At 39.2% G+C, this 16,157-nt stretch overlaps 1 protein-coding gene across 1 annotated transcript in view; it reads right to left on the bottom strand.

The window, feature by feature from the left end:
• The window catches only part of LOC150099091 (tensin-1-like), a 780,515-nt gene that overhangs the window by 119,094 nt on the left and 645,264 nt on the right, over positions 1 to 16,157 (bottom strand). The window contains exon 26 of the mRNA XM_090405808.1: positions 7,135 to 7,280. Coding sequence (XP_090261934.1) covers positions 7,135 to 7,280 — 146 coding nt within the window. The remainder of the gene's footprint in view (positions 1 to 7,134; positions 7,281 to 16,157) is intronic.

The following is a 16,157-nucleotide window of genomic DNA, read 5'->3' as shown; positions in this document are numbered from 1 at the left end:
CCAAGACAGATTCCTGTGGCACGCCACTAGTGACTTTCCTCTTCTGAGATACTGTAACCCCCCCTTCCTTCCATATACACAACTTGTCCATACTAGTCTGAGAGTCAGTTGGCCATCAGATTCACTAATCTATCACTCAATCTCATCTGCTTCAGTTTAGTTATGAACTTGTGATGTGGCAATCTAACAAAAGCCTTTGCAAAATCTCTAAGCATACCACTGGGTGGGTATACATCTCCCTGGTACAATGCATTCATCACATTGTATAGTACATAATCAAGTTGGTAAAATATGCCCTCTCTTTTACAAACCAATGCTGACAAGCACAAAGAGTACCAATATTATCAACCCTTTTTGTATCCTGTCTCTCACCAACCATGTGCTACCTCCAAAGTGCCTCCTTCTTTTTCCAGATTTCATGCTTAATCTCCTCATCCATCCATTTTGCACCTACCTTATTCAGTCTTTTGACCTTCCAAATACATTTACACACTGATGCTATTAAGTATTTGCTTGGAAGTTCTCAGGAAGCATTTATTTCTTTGCTGCTCAACTTCTCATTCTATGCCATTGTTCCAAGCTGTCTCCTAAGCTTGTCTGAATCACTAGCCCTATAATTCCACATGCATCCTTTCCTCACAGACGTCTTCATATGGCTAGCCACCACCACCCAAGTGATCACTTCATGACGCTCTGACCAACGGAAGGGAAGTGTGAAACCCCACTCACAATTACATCCTCTGAGGAAATGGTCAGATCTTAAACTCTTGATCCTCTCATGAACTCCTTTACCTACTGCCTAAGATAGTTGTCTCTCAAGAACTTAAGAAATTCCTATTCATTATTCCCAAATGCTATCTCTTCATTCCAATCTATACTGCCACAATTAAAATTATCCATAATAATCAATCATCCATCCCTTGTTCACTAACTCAAGTTGCTTATGCATTTCTTCATCCCCTCCTTCCACATTCCCTGGCCTATAGCGACATCCAACTGAATATCTCTTCCTGTCAACCTCCATCTCACCCTACGCTACCTCAAAACAGTTGACATTTTTGAGGCAGAACAGTGTGAGATAGAGATTGCTATTCCTTGCTATCATCAGCAGCACTCCCCCACTTCTTGTCTTTTCTAGACTTGCAGAAAACACTGCACTCTTCCATTTCTATTCCCATCAGGGTAACATTTTCATTCAACCATGTTCATTTATTCCAATTATTTTGGGGTGAATAAACTCAATCAATGAAACAATTTCACTCCCTTATTTTTGATATTCATGACATTTGTAAATAAAGACCTTAGAGACCTGAAAGTGAACAGCAGTTCATTTTCAGGTCTGTAACCAGTCCTACCCAAGTCATTTGCTGGTTGTGATTTTCCCACTACACCTGCCTTTACCCAATCACCTTTTGCTCACCCCCTCACATCCCAATCCATTCAATTTCTATGCTGATCAACCCCAACATCCACTTTACTTGGGCAAAAGAGTGGGGTTGTAGTTTTAATATCAATAAGTGCAAGGTGTTGCATTTTGGAGTGTACTATATCGATGGTGCTGTACTCCAGGAAGTGGATGAGATTAGAGATTTGAGAGTGATGGTTGACAGTAGACTTAAGTTTAGAGAACATATTGCTAGTGTTGCAAAGGTTGCACATCATAGTGCTGCTATGACAAGAAGTACTCTAACATGCAAGGATAAGGAAGTGGTTGTGCCACTGTATAAGGTGCTAGTCAGACCACACTTGGACTATTGTGCTCAGATCTGGTCACCTGCTTTTCAATGTAATGTGGAGAAATTGCTTGTCTCTGGACCGTTACAGGGTCCAGAGACGAGCGACTGAGACACTCAGGACCTTGGAATGCTGGCTATGGAGAGAGGTTGAGGAAATGTGGATTGCAGAGTTTGGTGGATAGGAGGAGGAGGAGAGGTGATATGATAGAGACATTTAAGTTAGTGAGAGAATTTTATCAGATTAATCCAGAGGGGGATTATGAAAAGAGCAGAAAGTGTGAGGGGAAGAAACAGAGGTCATTTCTGGAAGTTATGTAAAAGTGTGGTGAAGAAGGGTGTGAGGAGTAGATTTTTTTCATGGAGAATTGTCAATGAATGGAATGCATTACCAGAATGTGTTGTTAATGCAAGGAGTGTTAAGTATTTTAAGATTCTATATGATAAATATGTTGTCAGTTGAATGATCCTCCCACTATGAGTCTGTCTACTCCATGGAGGATGTAATAATAATAACAGTGCTGTGAATCAACTGATGCTCAATTTTCACACACTGTTTGGTTATGACATAATTACTTGCTGCATCTCTTTGTGTTTCATTGTGAATCATAAGCTGTTTATAACTATTATTTTATTTTATAACTTATTTAAATTGCTATAATTTATAATTATTTAAATAATAGTTACTCTTGCATGCAGCAAAAAAAAGAAGACTTGTGAACTTTTTACATTAGATACTAAGATTAAAATTATTAAATTTAGTGATGGTGTAGTGCAGTGTTTCCCAAACTTCTAGATGGCAGGGCCACCCTTTGGAAAAATTAAAATATTTCATGGCCCCCCTCGAAAAAAATTCGTAATATAGACATATATTATTATAATATTTATGGTATTTATTATTATTATTATCATTATTATTATTATTACCCCAAGACCTCATGGAGTCAAAGACTCATCTGGGAAGTCTTTTTATCACACACGCACATCGCATCATACTGAGCATTAAACACACTCAAACTCCTTGTAGACACCACACTCTCAGGCAAGGCATTCCAGTCATCACAACTCTGCACAAAAAAAACCTGCCTCTCACTCCCCTACTCACACCCTCTTTATACAGTTTCCAGGGATGACCTCTGGTTTTTTCCTGATCTCCCATTATTCTCTATAGAACATCTCCACCATTGATCTTATAACAACCCCTTACCAACCTATAGGTCTCTATCATATCTCCCCTCTTCCTCCTCTCCACCAGACTCTGCAAATTACATCTTCTCAATCTTTCCTCATATTCAACATTCCAGAGGTCAGAAACTACCTTAGTCAGTCGCCTTTGGACCCTTTCCAACATGTCTTCATCCTTCTAAAAACCCAGTGACCAAATCTGCGCACAATAGTCCATATGTGGCCTAATCAAAGCCTCATACAACGGAATAAGAATCTCCCTACTTCTACACGTCAGTGTCCTCCGCATTATTCCCAGAAGCCTTTGTGTTGTCTTCACAATTTTGGCAATGTGTCTCCTAAATTTTAGATCCTTATCCACTATCACCTCCACATTTCTTATTTCCTCTACTTCCAATATATTCTCATATATATTTTCTCACCAATATATTCTCACCAAGCATAAATTCTGCATCCCATCTTTGTTTTCCAAATTTTAAAATCTTACATTTTGCAACATCGAACTCACATCCCCATTTGCTTGCCCAATCACTCAATTAATTCAAGTCTTCTTGCAAAGCCACAACATCTTCACTACTCTTTATGGTTCGTCCCAACTTTGCATCATCTGCAAACAACTGAATATCTCCATCCAAATCTTCGCCAATATTATTAATATACAAGTTAAATAGTAATGGCACTAAAACAGGCCCCTGAGGCACTCCACTAGTGACTTTCCTTTTCCTGGATATCGCACCCCCATACACAACTTGTTGATACCTATCAGATAGCCAGTCTCCGATCCAATGCACTAATCTAATATCCAACCCCATCTGCTCTAGTTTGACTGTCAACTTATCATGAGGTACTCTATCAAAAGCTTTTGCGAAAACCAAGTATATTACTGTGTATCCTTCTCCTCTGTACAAGGAAGCAGTCACCTTATTGTAATAAGTAAGTAGATTATTAAAACATGACCTCCCTTTAGCAAATCCATGCTGTCCATCAAAGATTATCCCATTGTTGTCTACCCAACTCTGGATCCTAGTTCTCACAAGCTTCTCCAAAACTTAACCACAACACCTGACACAGAGATAGGCCTATAGTTTGATGCTTGAGTTCGATCACCTCCTTTATGAAGTGGCACAATCTTGCCCTCCTTCCACTCCTTAGGAACTTGACCGAGTGCAAGACTCATATTAAAAAAATGTCAAGGCAGGTGTCAACTCTCTGGCACTTTCCTTCAGAATATGCGGTGATATATTATCAAGTCCCACAGCCTTATTTACATCTAGTATACTCAACTCCCCAAATACCTCTTTCCCACTTACAGTCAGTCTCTCCTCCCCATCAACAACTGCTCTCAATCTCTCCATGAAGTCACATTCACAAGATTGAAAGATCTTTATGAACTGCTCATTAAGTATCTCCACCACACATTCTGCTACAGCTGTCTTTATACCATTTTCTTCAATCAATGTCATCCTTCCATAATCATTCTTTCTTTTGCTGGCTACATATCAAAAGAACTCCCTAGGATTCTTTTTGGCTTCATTAGCCAACTGCTGTTCATACCTCTCTTTAGCTACTCTCACCAACCAAGTCACCCTCCATGACTGGTCTTTCTGGTCCTCATGGAATTGGTTGTTTCCACTTCTCTTATGCTGCCTCAATAATGCCCTTTTTCTCTGTATCACATGCTTAATCTCTTTATTGATCCATTTCACACCTACCTCATTTAACCTTCTCACCCTTGGAATACATTTACACATTGCATCTACTAGATAGTTTTTGAAAATTCCCCAAGCTGCATTGATCTCTTTTCCAGCTAACTCCTCATTCCATGCTACAACTGCAAGCTGTCTCCTGAGCTCTTCATAATCCCCCCCCCCCCTTGTAGTTTCACATATACCCTTTTCTCACAGGGGTCCTCGCACTGCTGGCAACCACCCAGATAATCACCTCATGGCCACTCTCACCAGTTGGTGGATGATTTGACATCTCATTTATAATTACATCCTCTGATGAGATGACCAAATCCAAGACCCTTAATCCTCGTGTGCCCTCTGTTACATACTGTCTGAGGTTGTTATCCCTCAAAAACTCAAGAAACTCATTTTCTTTACTTCATTGCTATCTCATCATTCCAGTCTATATTGCCATAATTAAAATCACCCATAATGATCATCCTTTTATTTGCTTGACTAATTTGACTATACATTTCACTGTCACCACCATCCACATTACCTGGTCTATAACAACATCCCACCAAGCATTTGATTCCATTCACCTTTATCTCACACCATACTGCCTCAAAACCACTGGCACTATTACCGTCTTGCATCTCTACTTTGTATGGACCTAACTCTTTCTATCATCAATAGTAGTACTCCCCCCTCCCTTTTTACTCCTTCTATCCTCACGAAACACATCATATCCTTCCATCTCTGTTCCTGTCAGGATGTCATCCTCTTCCAACCATGTCTCACTTATTCCGACAATTTTGGGGTGAACAGATGCAATTAGTGCAACCATTTCATCTGCCTTGTTTCTTATACTTCTAGCATTTGTATACAAACACAACAGCTCATTTCTGGATCTACAGCTAGTTCCACTGATATCACTCACTCAATATGATCTCTCCATGCTCAACTCTGGCCACTTCCCTTTCTGCTTCTTCATTTTAAAACCCTTTTTAATTCCAACTGTTTCCTCTTGATCCCTGGTCATCCCATTCCTTACCTGCCTACACATGCTCACCTCCTCTTGGAACATCCACCTTTCTCATGCTGTGTGCCCCTGTCCACCCTGAGCTTCCCTGTTTCCCTTCTCCTCTTGCACACCCATTCTCTCATTTTCCATACTCATAATACTCACTTCCCCATTCATATCCACTTCTTCAATCTTTCCTGTCTTACCCTCCTGCTCTTCCACATCACTCCCCTCTCGATCTGATTCATTCTCTCTATTCACTTCTCTACCTTCCAGCAGCAGTCTTTCCAAGCGACTCACACCATAACCTCAAATGCAGTCCATCGCTTCCATACAGCTCACTTTGTCCCTCAAACTCATTCCACACATTAACAAACTGTACTCCCATCTCCTCACACATTTTAGCCAGCAATTTATATTCAATAAAACATACACAGTGAATATTGCCAAAATCAAATGCAAATATTACATTTTTAGCATCTTACATACACATTTAACATGGCACATTATCTTATATTTTTATATAGATAGATATATTGTATAGATAATTTGCAGTACAAGCACATGAAAACGTAAAAGGATTAGTAATAAAGAAAGAATTAAAAACATAAACAAAGTTTAATAACAATTTAATGTGTTTCAATACTGCTACACAAAAAGTCAATATCAGGTGAAATATTTGAAACTGCAATTCTTAGATTTCTGCTTTGAAACGAAACCTATATGAATAAGCATTTATTTACTAATATTCATTAAGCACCGAAATACGCAGGAAGCAAAATTTGTGAACCTGCACCAATGTGTGATTTTTTTCCATTAAAATATAAAAAATAACAAAAAACAAATAATAATAAATAATAAAAATTAAATACGTTTCTTTTAAGATAAAAAAATCTACTTAGTTTTAAAACATTTTCTATTTGTTTTCATTATTTCACCCCCCCCCCCCCCAACAAAACCTACAGCTCCCAAGGGGGCCGCTGCCCACAATTTGGGAAGCGCTGGTGTAGTGGACACTGAAATAGGTGACAGGTTAACCTCGTACTGCTGTTGTTGCAGTTGTTTAAAACAAAGATAAAGCTCTCAGTGAAGTGAAAAGTGCTATACTAGTTAACACTATGGTTGTGCGTAAGTTTTACATACTGTTGTTATCCGTTTCTAAGTTTTTTTGTTTGTGAATATTATTATAAATTTTTCATTCATGTAACTGACATAAATAAAGCAGCATACACACACATATATATATATATATATCAATCATGCACATATTGTATATATTGCTTTAAAATCTTATTAAACCATTAAATGCACCTACAAGTGAGAAAAAAGCAATGATTCACTATAGGATGGTAGTTGGGAATGTAACATGTGGTATATATGACCTGGATACACCTGTATATAATGTTAATGCATCGGAATATGCATTATAATACCTTAACATAATTTTTCATTTGTACAAAAATTTTATATTCATGCATAGAACATGTATAGTAAGTAATCTTAGAGACAAACATAATATTCATACCTGAAAGGGATAACATACTAGAAGGACGTGACTGACCAAAGTATACTGTAGGAGAGCTCTGACCATTGCTGCTATAAGATTTAATAGTTCCAGGCAAATCTTGACGTAAAATTTGAACTGTAGCAGGTGAAGGACTTCTTTCCTTTCTAAAAAATCAGATACATTCATTTAAAAATGTTCAGTAATAGTAAACTATCAAAGACAATATTCACATCACATTATAAAAGCAATGAAGTAAGTTTCCAGATAATAATTTTGTTTTCAGGATAACAAAATAAATAGCAGGTAGAGACATTTGCATAAAAGAGCAGAAATACAATACAACCCACTGTCATATATTCAGTTAACTATTATTACTCTCTTCTTACTTCACTTGGCCTGCAGTATAGTACCATAGTCCCCCCCCCCCCCCCTTAATTGCAGGTTCACTATCTGTGGTTTCAGTTATCTGCAGTCAATACTAGTCTGGAAATATTCTTGAAAAATTCCAGAAATAAACAATTTATAATTACATTGGCAAAGTGGATAATAGATTTCAACATTATTTCAAAGCCAAATGTTTATAGAAACCATGAAAGTTTCATAATTTGACCTGAGAGCTTAAGATTACAATCCTGAGCATCTCCAAGTTGCCTTAGCTTGCACTACTTAAGTAGCTAAGGCAACTTGGGTATGCCATGGATTGTATTCTCAAAGCTCTCTTATGAAACTTTCATAGTTTCTACAAACATTCGGCTTTGAAATAATGTTGGAGATCTAACATCCACTTTGCCTATGTAATTTTACATTGCTGAAATGAAGCCGTATGGCTCCTTCTTTTAGTAATAGACAATTCATAAGTTTTAAATTGAGCGCCGTTCTGAGTAGTTATCAGATTGACTGTCGCGGTATCGCAGTGCTTGTGTTCAAGTAACCCTTATTTTACTTAATAATGGCTCCAAAGCACAAGAGTAGTGATGCTGGCAATTCAGATATGCCAAAGAGAAGCTGTAAATTGCTTCCTTTTAAGTGAAAAAAAGGTGAAAGTTCTCAACTGTATAAAATAATGAAATAATAATGAAATAGAACAATTATAACAGCATACTGTAATAAAAGTTATCTTAATAATAAAAAAAAAAATGTATGCTGAGGTTGCTAAGATTCCATTCATATTCAGATAACTTTTATTACAGTATGCTGTTATAATTGTTCTATTTCATTATTAGTTATTGTTGTTAATATCTTTACTATTCCTAATTTATAAATTAAACATTGTTCATGCCTAGATGAAACAGCTCCAAATCATTACATATTACACATCTGTCAGCAGATTTCACAACTGGTATGTATGTACACACAAGTACGTATGTATTCATAGGAAAAAAACAGTGCATATATAGGGTTGGGTACTATCTACACGGTTTCAGGTATCTGCAGGGTGTCTTGGAATGCATCCCCCGCTTAAGGAGAGACTACTTGTATATGCCCTCTCCTGTCTTAGTCCACTATCCCCATATGAGGCCATCCCTTTTGCCCTTGGTTCAAATGCAATCCATTTCTTGAATACAGCTACCTTCTATTTTCACATGTACTCCAGACCTCTCATCCTACTCATTCTTATTATCATCTCATTATCACTGCTCTTCCCCTAGATTCTGCATTATCATATTGATCAACACACTCTCTGTGTTCTCTCTTATACATTTTTGTTGCACAATCCTTAAATCAATCTCTTCTCGTTAGATGATTCACACTCCCTCTGAGGTCATTTGTACCAATCATCACCATAATATCTTACGTTTTCACCTTACTTCATTGGCATTGGCACATTTTATTATTCCTCCATGCAAGCACTCCTCACCATTCCATTCATTTTTCTCTCACTGGCATCTCTGATTGAATAATGGTTTGTTTGAACCTCCCATGATGATTCTTTGGACTCCATGGAAATATCTATTTCATAATAATAATTTTCCTCGAGCCACATTGCAGTAGCTATAGTGGTTTGAGGATGACAAACCACTTTTAGCATTACAGTACACCACCATATGCCTATGGTGGCGTGCTATCATGCTGAAAGAGACATAAGTCTGTTACATACAACATTGCATTACGCAGAAGTATCCATCAAATGGTCATCTTCCACATGACAAGCAAAGGTCATTGTTCATACCTAGATGAAACAGCTCCAAATCATTACACCTCTATGAGCGGACTTCACAACCGGAATAACACACTTGGACATGGGAGTCACATGCAACACATCCACACTGCTTACCAACCTTATTGGGAAAAATTTTAGCATGATTCATCACATGATATGGTGAGTGGGTCTGTTATAAGTGTTTCAAGAGCAAATGCTAAAAGTGTGAGGAGAGTAAGAAGAATGACAGCAGTGAGTTGAAAGATGAAATGTATGAAAATGCTATTGTGAATGGCAAGAATGATGTTGTATGTAATAAGGGTGACAGCAGGAATGAAACTGTGGAAAATGAAGAGAATGACCAGATAGTGATGAAGAAGAGTGCTCATGTACATAGAGTTCTCCACAGAACAAAATAAGGATTGAATTTTATGTGATGAAATCATGTTTTCCTGATGCCAAGATTAAGGATGCAGAGAGTGAAGATGAAAGAGGTATTTATTTTGATTGATACAAATCATTTAGCAGGTGATAAGTGTGGTATGCGAGAAGGTATGAAAGCGTTGCTAGTGTATACAAAAAAGAAGAGTGAGAAAGTAAAAGTTGTGAGTCTATTGCTATAGTATGATAGAGGCAATCTGAGATGGAGCTATGATCATGGATGAATCGGTGCACAGATTGTGCAGAAGGAATGGCATTGAGTTTACAAATGTGGGGAGTGAGTTTGATGGAAGAAAGGATTTTATAAGGCAGATGCCTTGCATTCAAATGGATTTGGGGGGGGGGGGGTCAGATGTTTTGAGAAAGTACTGTTCAGTGAGAGTGGAAGTGCAAAGTCACAAAACTAGAATGTTTAGCAGAGGTGCAAGTATGTGGATCCAGGCATCCTAGAAGTTAGTAAGAGTGATCACGTGATGATAAATGTAGTACCCCTAGGGTCTTAACTTTAGTGGACTAAGCAACACAAGGTGTAAGGGAGGTTAGGAATGAAGGGGTTATTGCAGTTTATATATTCTAATGTCAGAAGTATTCGGAATAAGAGGAAGAATTTTATGGCATTGGTTAGCTTAACTTGGTCAGAAGTTATAAGCATCAGCGAGACATGGTTGACTGAGGATGACACAGTCACAGGGATAGAATGCAAAAGATACAGTATTTTCAGAGAAAACAGGGATAAGGATTGGGGGGGGGGGTAGCAATGAAAGCAGAAGAATTGAAGCCAAAAAGAGTAGTTCACATCAGGAGGATAGGGATACAGAAAGCTGTTCATTTGAGACTTTCTAGTATGAGATTGAAGCCAACAGGATGAAATATATAACTGGGTACTGCTATATTACGGGGTATAAGGGAGAATGTAGATGACATGCATTAGCAAATTAGTAATAAGTGCAGGTTGAGTAATTATAATGAGAGACTTCAAGTATCAGGACAAAGATTGGATGATTATGATCATAGCATCAGGGATATTTTAATTTAATTTATTTTATTTAAAAAATCTTCACACTGAAATGCAGTGCTACATACTATGGTCTACCGGAGTAAAGGCCGCCAATGCCTTTGCCCCAATAGGCCAGAAAGACTGAAGCCAAAATACATCAAGATCTATCCCATGCCAGAACAAGGTATTCTATAAGTCATTTGTTGGTGACGATACAAAGCCACCATTGTGCCCTGCAAATCTCTAAGCGACAAGATTTTAATGTCTGCTGAAGTAATGCCTATAGAAGTCTTTATAACTAATATTTAAGGAATTGACAGTGTATACTGGAAATATAGATTAAATAAACTTTAATATACACTTTCCGATATTTCGGCGAACGTCACGTTGCCATCTTCTTGGGAACTTACTAAAAAGACACGTGCACACAAGTACTAATACAACAAATGAGACTGAGGCTAGGACGCTAGCGTTTTCCTAAAGTCCTGATGGTGCCCCCTGGCGGGCTATATTGGTAGTTCTTGGCCTTTGGGCTGAAGTTCTTTTGATAAAAGTTTCCCAAATTTGGGGCAGTTTCATGCTTCCAAATTTGTTGAGGTTTGGCATGTTCCTAAGGGCCAAGGCTGATTCCATGAGTAGTCTTTCATACTTGAACTTGCTGCGGTGTATTACTGTGGCTTTCTTCCATCTTATTCTGTGGCGAGTATCCAGAGCGTGGTCCGCAAGCCCAGAGTGGCTGTACTGGTGAAATCGGATGTAATCCTTGTGTTCTGAGATTCTGATATTTGCTGTCCTGTTTGTTTGGCCAAAGTAGGACAGTTTACAGCTGCAAGGGACCTGGTATACACCAGGTAGGTCTAGGGGAAGTGGTTGGTCTTTGGTGGAGCGGATAAGGGATGCCAGTTTTCTATGTGGTCTGTAACAAGTGGTCAAGTCATGTTTTTTTAAGATTTTATTGATTTTTTCTGAGGTGCCTCTGATGTAGGGAATAGTGATGGATTTAGAGTAATTTAGATAAATGGATTTAGATAAATTTAGAATAAGATGGAAGAAAGCCACAGTAATACACCGCAGCAAGTTCAAGTATGAAAGACTATTCATGGAATCAGCCTTGGCCCTTAGGAACATGCCAAACCTCAACAAATTTGGAAGCATGAAACTGCCCCAAATTTGGGAAACTTTTATCAAAAGAACTTCAGCCCAAAGGCCAAGAACTACCAATATAGCCCGCCAGGGGGCACCATCAGGACTTTAGGAAAACGCTAGCGTCCTAGCCTCAGTCTCATTTGTTGTATTAGTACTTGTGTGCACGTGTCTTTTTAGTAAGTTCCCAAGAAGATGGCAACGTGATGTTCGCCGAAATATCGGAAAGTGTATATTAAAGTTTATTTAATCTATATTTCCAGTATACGCTGTCAATTCCTTAAATATTAGTTATTATGTCTAACCAGCGTATAAGCCTCTCAACAAGAATAATGATCATCCACGGAGATCTCTTCGCACGCAAGGCCCGCCATTACAGCAAACTGAGGCTGAAATTATCCAGACAACTTAACCGTCTGGCATTCCTAAAACGCTGCCGGGATAATCATGTCATCCCGAACTGTGTTAAATTCAAACACCGCTTCATCTCACAGAAAGCTCTCCGTATTTACAACTGCGCTAGCCAGGCATTACTTCGGGAGCAAATTACCGCTACGCGCGGTTCCCTAGCCGATATAAACAGCGCTATAGCAACGCTGGAAAACGAGCTTTCACATACGCTGAATCACGAGCTTTGGTCGGTCCTACATGACGTCTCGTGTACGGCAGCTAAAAAAGAATTTGAACGAGTACGAAGCCGACATATCAACAAGTTTGATAAATTAACAAAGAACTCAGCGTTGAAACTACAAACCAACACTGTTGTTAACCTATCGTCAGCTACCTTAAAGCCAGAAGCAATCCACGCTCTGTCACGTGGTCACAACTTCGCCATTGCTCCTAGGAAATTACCGGCCGAGGAATTAATGATTCAAATTGAACGCGGGATTCGCCAACTTCCAACCCACATCGCCAACGACATTAGATTGGATGTAGCCTGTGTTCTCAATAAAGCAAAACCTCCAAAATCCAACATATCCATTAGTGAATACAAGGCACTACAAGAATTGAAGAGAAACAAAAAAATAGTGATCACCAAAGCAGATAAGGGGAACGCCACTGTGGTACTCAATCTTAAAGACTACACAGGTAAGCTCAAGGCTTTATTATTAGATCGCTCCACTTACCTCCCCATTGATTACAATCCCACCAGCTCACAAATTAGAAAACTCCATAGGCTCCTTAAGAAGGTCACTTCTTGGCCTGTGGAGATTACCAACAGACTAAAACCCTATAACTCTAGACCCCCCCCCCCGCATATATGGGCTCCCAAAAATACACAAAGAAAATGTGCCATTACGTCCCATAGTGGATGGCATTGATTCCCCCACTTACAAACTAGCCAAGCATTTAGCCAAAGCGCTCTCACACTATACTGGCAATACACCATCACACATAAAAAACTCAGCCCACTTCAAAGCCAGTATAGAAAACCTTACACTCCAACACAATGACATAATGATCAGTTTTGATGTCCCTCTCAAAGAAACCTTAGAGCTAATCCAAGCTAAATTTCCTCCCGATATCTCAGCCCTATTTCAGTTTACAATGAACTCAGGCTATTTCGTTTGGCAGGAAAAATTCTACAAACAGATAGAGGGGACAGCCATGGGTTCACCACTTTCCCCACCCTTCGCCAACTTTTTCATGGAGATGTTTGAAGAGAAAGCCTTAAACTCAGCCCCACAAAAACCTACCATATGGCTTCGCTATGTTGATGATGTTTTCGCTATTTGGCCACATGGCCCGGATTCACTCCTCTCCTTCCTAACACACTTGAACAACCAACACCCTAGAATCAAATTCACCCTGGAAAAAGAGGAAAACAATAACCTCCCCTTCCTAGACACACTAGTCACCCGCCAACCTGATGGAACCTTGGATTTCTCAGTTTATAGAAAACCCACCCATACAGGCAGATACATTCACCAACAATCCCCCCCCCCCTCACAACAATATGGAGTTATTAAAACATTATTCAACAGGGCAAAAATAATCTGTTCTAATGATCAAGCCCTAACCACTGAACTAAATCACATCCGTGACACTTTCTCAGCCAACGGCTACCCCCTCCAAAAAATCCAAAAAATACTTAACCCAGTTATCCACAACCCACCACCCCCTCCCCTTCACAAAAAAGATTACTCTAAATCCATCACTATTCCCTACATCAGAGGCACCTCAGAAAAAATCAATAAAATCTTAAAAAAACATGACTTGACCACTTGTTACAGACCACATAGAAAACTGGCATCCCTTATCCGCTCCACCAAAGACCAACCACTTCCCCTAGACCTACCTGGTGTATACCAGGTCCCTTGCAGCTGTAAACTGTCCTACTTTGGCCAAACAGGCAGGACAGCAAATATCAGAATCTCAGAACACAAGGATTACATCCGATTTCACCAGTACAGCCACTCTGGGCTTGCAGACCATGCTCTGGATACTCGCCACAGAATAAGATGGAAGAAAGCCACAGTAATACACCGCAGCAAGTTCAAGTATGAAAGACTATTCATGGAATCAGCCTCGGCACTTAGGAACATGCCAAACCTCAACAAATTTGGAAGCATGAAACTGCCCCAAATTTGGGAAACTTTTATCAAAAGAACTTCAGCCCAAAGGCCAAGAACTACCAATATAGCCCGCCAGGGGGCACCATCAGGACTTTAGGAAAACGCTAGCGTCCTAGCCTCAGTCTCATTTGTTGTATTAGTACTTGTGTGCACGTGTCTTTTTAGTAAGTTCCCAAGAAGATGGCAACGTGACGTTCGCCGAAATATCGGAAAGTGTATATTAAAGTTTATTTAATCTATATTTCCAGTATACGCTGTCAATTCCTTAAATATTAGTTATTATGTCTAACCAGCGTATAAGCCTCTCAACAAGAATATAGAAGTCTTTGTAACTCTTATTGCGCCATATACCACAAAAGGAGATGGTAGCTAGTGAAATGAGGAGCATCCTCAAAATCCTCTTCAATCTGTCGAGCAAGCTCTATGTTGATTCTGCCCATAATATGAGACCTTGTTCCTATGGCTGACAACAAGTGGGAGCCCAGTACCCACTATCTGTGTATCAATAACCCAAACTCTTTCACCCTCCTTTGCAATTAAATTGGGCTTTCTAATACAGCTGTAGTCCTATAGTGCAGTTCAATTGCAGTCTCCCAACCTTTGTTTTTCAACTGGTTATTTGATATGGAAACCACAGCTTAGTGCCGCTTCACCTGAATATCATGAGTTTCAAAACAACATTGGGCAATATGAAAAAGGGTTTCACTGTAGTGGCAGCCTATCCTACAACTTACGTCACCTCTACGGCCGCAGATTGTGCAGGCTTTTGTGGGGAGGGCATTGATCCTAGCCCTGATTAAGTCAATAAATTCATAACCAGGTAGGAGTCTAGTACCTTCCTTTCCCCATTGATGATGGGGAGATACTAGATTAGATTCATAAAGTGATGCACCATCAACAAAGCTATATAGATGAGTAACCCATTTCTTATGCTCTGCTGATGCAGTCTCTATTAGTTGACCTTGATACTTGGTCCACCCTGTAGTAAACTGAAGGTCTTCTTGGATAATTGGACAATGAAATGCATCCCTGCAAATTTGAGAAGTGGATATTTCTTAATTCTATTATAAAGGAGTCGTGAGATAAGCGAGGGGAGAGAAGGGATACTAAGTCGGTCATCCTTTCACCATGGCATGAAATTAGGCAACAGGAGTATTTAAAGGAAGCTCAAGGCATGAACAAATGGTAGAGCGAATAGCCCTATCCATATGGGAAGTACTGAGACATAGGTATGCCCAAGTATCAACTTATGATAGTACCTAGGGGATCAAATAATTTGAAAGGAGGAAAAGCCTTTGCTGGAGTTTGAGAGGAGCTTTTTTTTAAAGATGACAAAGCATTTTCTAAAGAAAAGGGAACAAAGACTGTTCTTTTAGTGTAAAGAAGATACCAATCTCCATTCCTCCAGGACAGTAAGGCAATGCAATGGCCTATCATGCAGTAAAAACTCAAGATATTCAACCTTGAGCTTCTTGTCATACCCCAAAGGGACAAGTGCTAATGAGCAGGACTTCTCTACATTTATGGTAATACCTCTAACATGAAAGAAGTTGACTGCCTGGTCAAGGAGTTCCTGCAAGTCTACCTTAGTGGAGGCTACGAGAATAAGGTCGTCTGCAAAGGCCATAACATTAAAAGAAAACGCATCAAGAGAGTAATCAATATGGTTAGGTAGAGAATGAAGAAACTCATCAGTGATGCAGTTGAATAAAAGAGGGGATAGAGATTGGCTAAAAGTGGTTGC

This window comes from Typopeltis vanoorti, chromosome 15 (assembly GCF_054136105.1).
Source record: "Typopeltis vanoorti isolate ZY-2024b chromosome 15, IOZ_Tvanoo_1.0, whole genome shotgun sequence".
Lineage (NCBI taxonomy): Eukaryota > Metazoa > Arthropoda > Arachnida > Uropygi > Thelyphonidae > Typopeltis > Typopeltis vanoorti.
The sequence above is the reverse complement of the archived record's forward strand: the minus strand, read 5'-3'. Positions and strand labels throughout refer to the sequence as shown.